The following is a 1,949-nucleotide window of genomic DNA, read 5'->3' as shown; positions in this document are numbered from 1 at the left end:
TATTATTATTATTATTATTAGTATTATTATTACCGCATGTATCCCCGCAGGTAATTTTATGAGGAAAACTTTGCAACAAAAGAGTAGTCTCCCAGGGCTACAAAGTAAATAAATAAATAAATAAATAAATAAATAAATAAATAAATAAATAAACAAATAAATATAATTATAATTACTTCTTTCTTCACTGCAGTGCTCATTTGGCTAGTTGGGTGATTACCGGACACTATCTTCTCAATTTTTATCCTCTACAGAAAGAAAAAGGCAGCAGCTGCATAAAACTGCGGTGTCTAATTTAAAATTTCTTACGTTTCCAACTTCGCTGAATGACTGCTGCAGCTCCACATACTTTTTACTGTTGCTAGGCGATGTGATATTCAACTGAGACAAAGATTTGCGTAACTATAAAAATAAAAAATAAAATAATAATAATAAAAATAAAAATAATAAATATGCACTTACCACTGAGCCACATTTCTGCTCCATGTCCTTCATTAAAAGTCCTAAGGTTCTTTCTCTTTTATCAGCAAACGTAGAGATAGAGTAAGAAGCCTTCTCACCATTAATGACTAAAAAACAAAAATAATAATAATAAATAATAATAATAATAATAATAACAAATTAATTGATAAGTTACGTTTTGCTAATAAAAAGTCCCTAAAAGCAGAGTGGTCTTCAAATTCGCCCCCGGGGGGCAGAGGGGGCCCAAAACTTGGAATACTCTCGGCAGAGTGGAGTACCAGTCGATAAGAATCCCGCGACTTGCAGTAAGTGACGAGTGCGAAGATATGGTTGAAATGAGAGGTGATGGAGGAAGGGGTGAAAGAGAGAGCCGACAGGTAAGCTCTGTCGTCTGATTCTTGATCCTGAGCTCCCTCAGTGTCAGCCCCCTCATCCTCAATGAATATAATGGTTACTATGTCGTTGCCAATGTGTCTCTTTCGCTCCAGCTGGAGAACAAAAACAAGAAAAAGAATAATAAACAAACACTTTGAATAAAGGATTGATACGTCTGTGTGTGTACATGTACATGCATATAACATCTCCATTTATAAACAGTAGTACATGTACATGTATATGGTTTTAAATGCGGCAATTAAGATACTTTAAATGTAACGTATCTATACACGAATGCTGACCACAAATTCACCAAATTAAAATATCAAATTTGTCAAGATGCCACACCTTCCCCAAACCACTCAGGCGTAACGTAGATACCATAACTTCACCTGTTGTTTATTTTCCTCCGAATACGGTAACATTGTCGACACATGGAACATGACCTCGTGACCACCGAACACTGTGTATACCGATTGACTACCGGTGGCGTTGTTACGAGTATCCAGACCTCCTTTGTAATGGGCCCAACCAAACAAATCAATCGTATCACCTAAAAGATCCAAAAACTGATTGAAACACGGGCTTCCAGCTTCTATAAAAAAAAAAAAAATATTATATATATATTTTACAAGACTTACTGTTGCTAAGCATCTCATTATCGGTCGTCTGACCGGTTTTTGCGTAAATTATACCAAATTTAAAATTAATTGACCCTTCCTGTTCCTCCAGTGTCAGGAAATCCTTTGAAAAATGTAAAGGATCAGGTCCCATGAAAGTCATGTGACTTACTTTCTGTAAAGTTGCACTGGAGATATCTTTAACAGTCAACTTGTCTGATTTTGGTACAGAGAATTTCCTGAGAGAGAGAGAGAGAGAGAAGGGGGGAGAGAGAGAGAGAAGGGGAGAGAAAGAGAGAGAGGGGGGGAGGGAGGGAGAGAGAGTATTTATAAGATCTACATGTATAGTAGGTAAACACAGCTCAAAGCAAACAGCTGCTCCATGGCTTCCATTAATTACAAAAATGTCAATAATGATGCTTTGACGACACATTCAAATGTAGAAATACATAAAATTTGTAGACACACACACACCAAGTCATGAATACAGAC

At 36.5% G+C, this 1,949-nt stretch overlaps 1 protein-coding gene across 1 annotated transcript; it reads right to left on the bottom strand.

Moving 5' to 3' along the window:
* Positions 1-33: 33 nt before the first annotated feature.
* Positions 34-1,696, bottom strand: LOC109591925 (GTPase-activating Rap/Ran-GAP domain-like protein 3; the record flags this gene model as incomplete). The annotated part of the gene is made up of 8 exons (XM_020007524.1): positions 34-97; positions 177-248; positions 310-402; positions 463-569; positions 638-950; positions 1,230-1,432; positions 1,479-1,581; positions 1,630-1,696. Coding segments are annotated over 8 exons (1,022 nt in total), but the record flags the coding sequence as incomplete, so codon positions are not given.
* Positions 1,697-1,949: the final 253 nt, after the last annotated feature.

Source organism: Amphimedon queenslandica, unplaced genomic scaffold (assembly GCF_000090795.2).
Source record: "Amphimedon queenslandica unplaced genomic scaffold, v1.1 AMPQUscaffold_6821_Cont21224, whole genome shotgun sequence".
Lineage (NCBI taxonomy): Eukaryota > Metazoa > Porifera > Demospongiae > Haplosclerida > Niphatidae > Amphimedon > Amphimedon queenslandica.
Note: the sequence above shows the minus strand (reverse complement) of the source record. Positions and strands in the feature narration are given on the sequence as shown.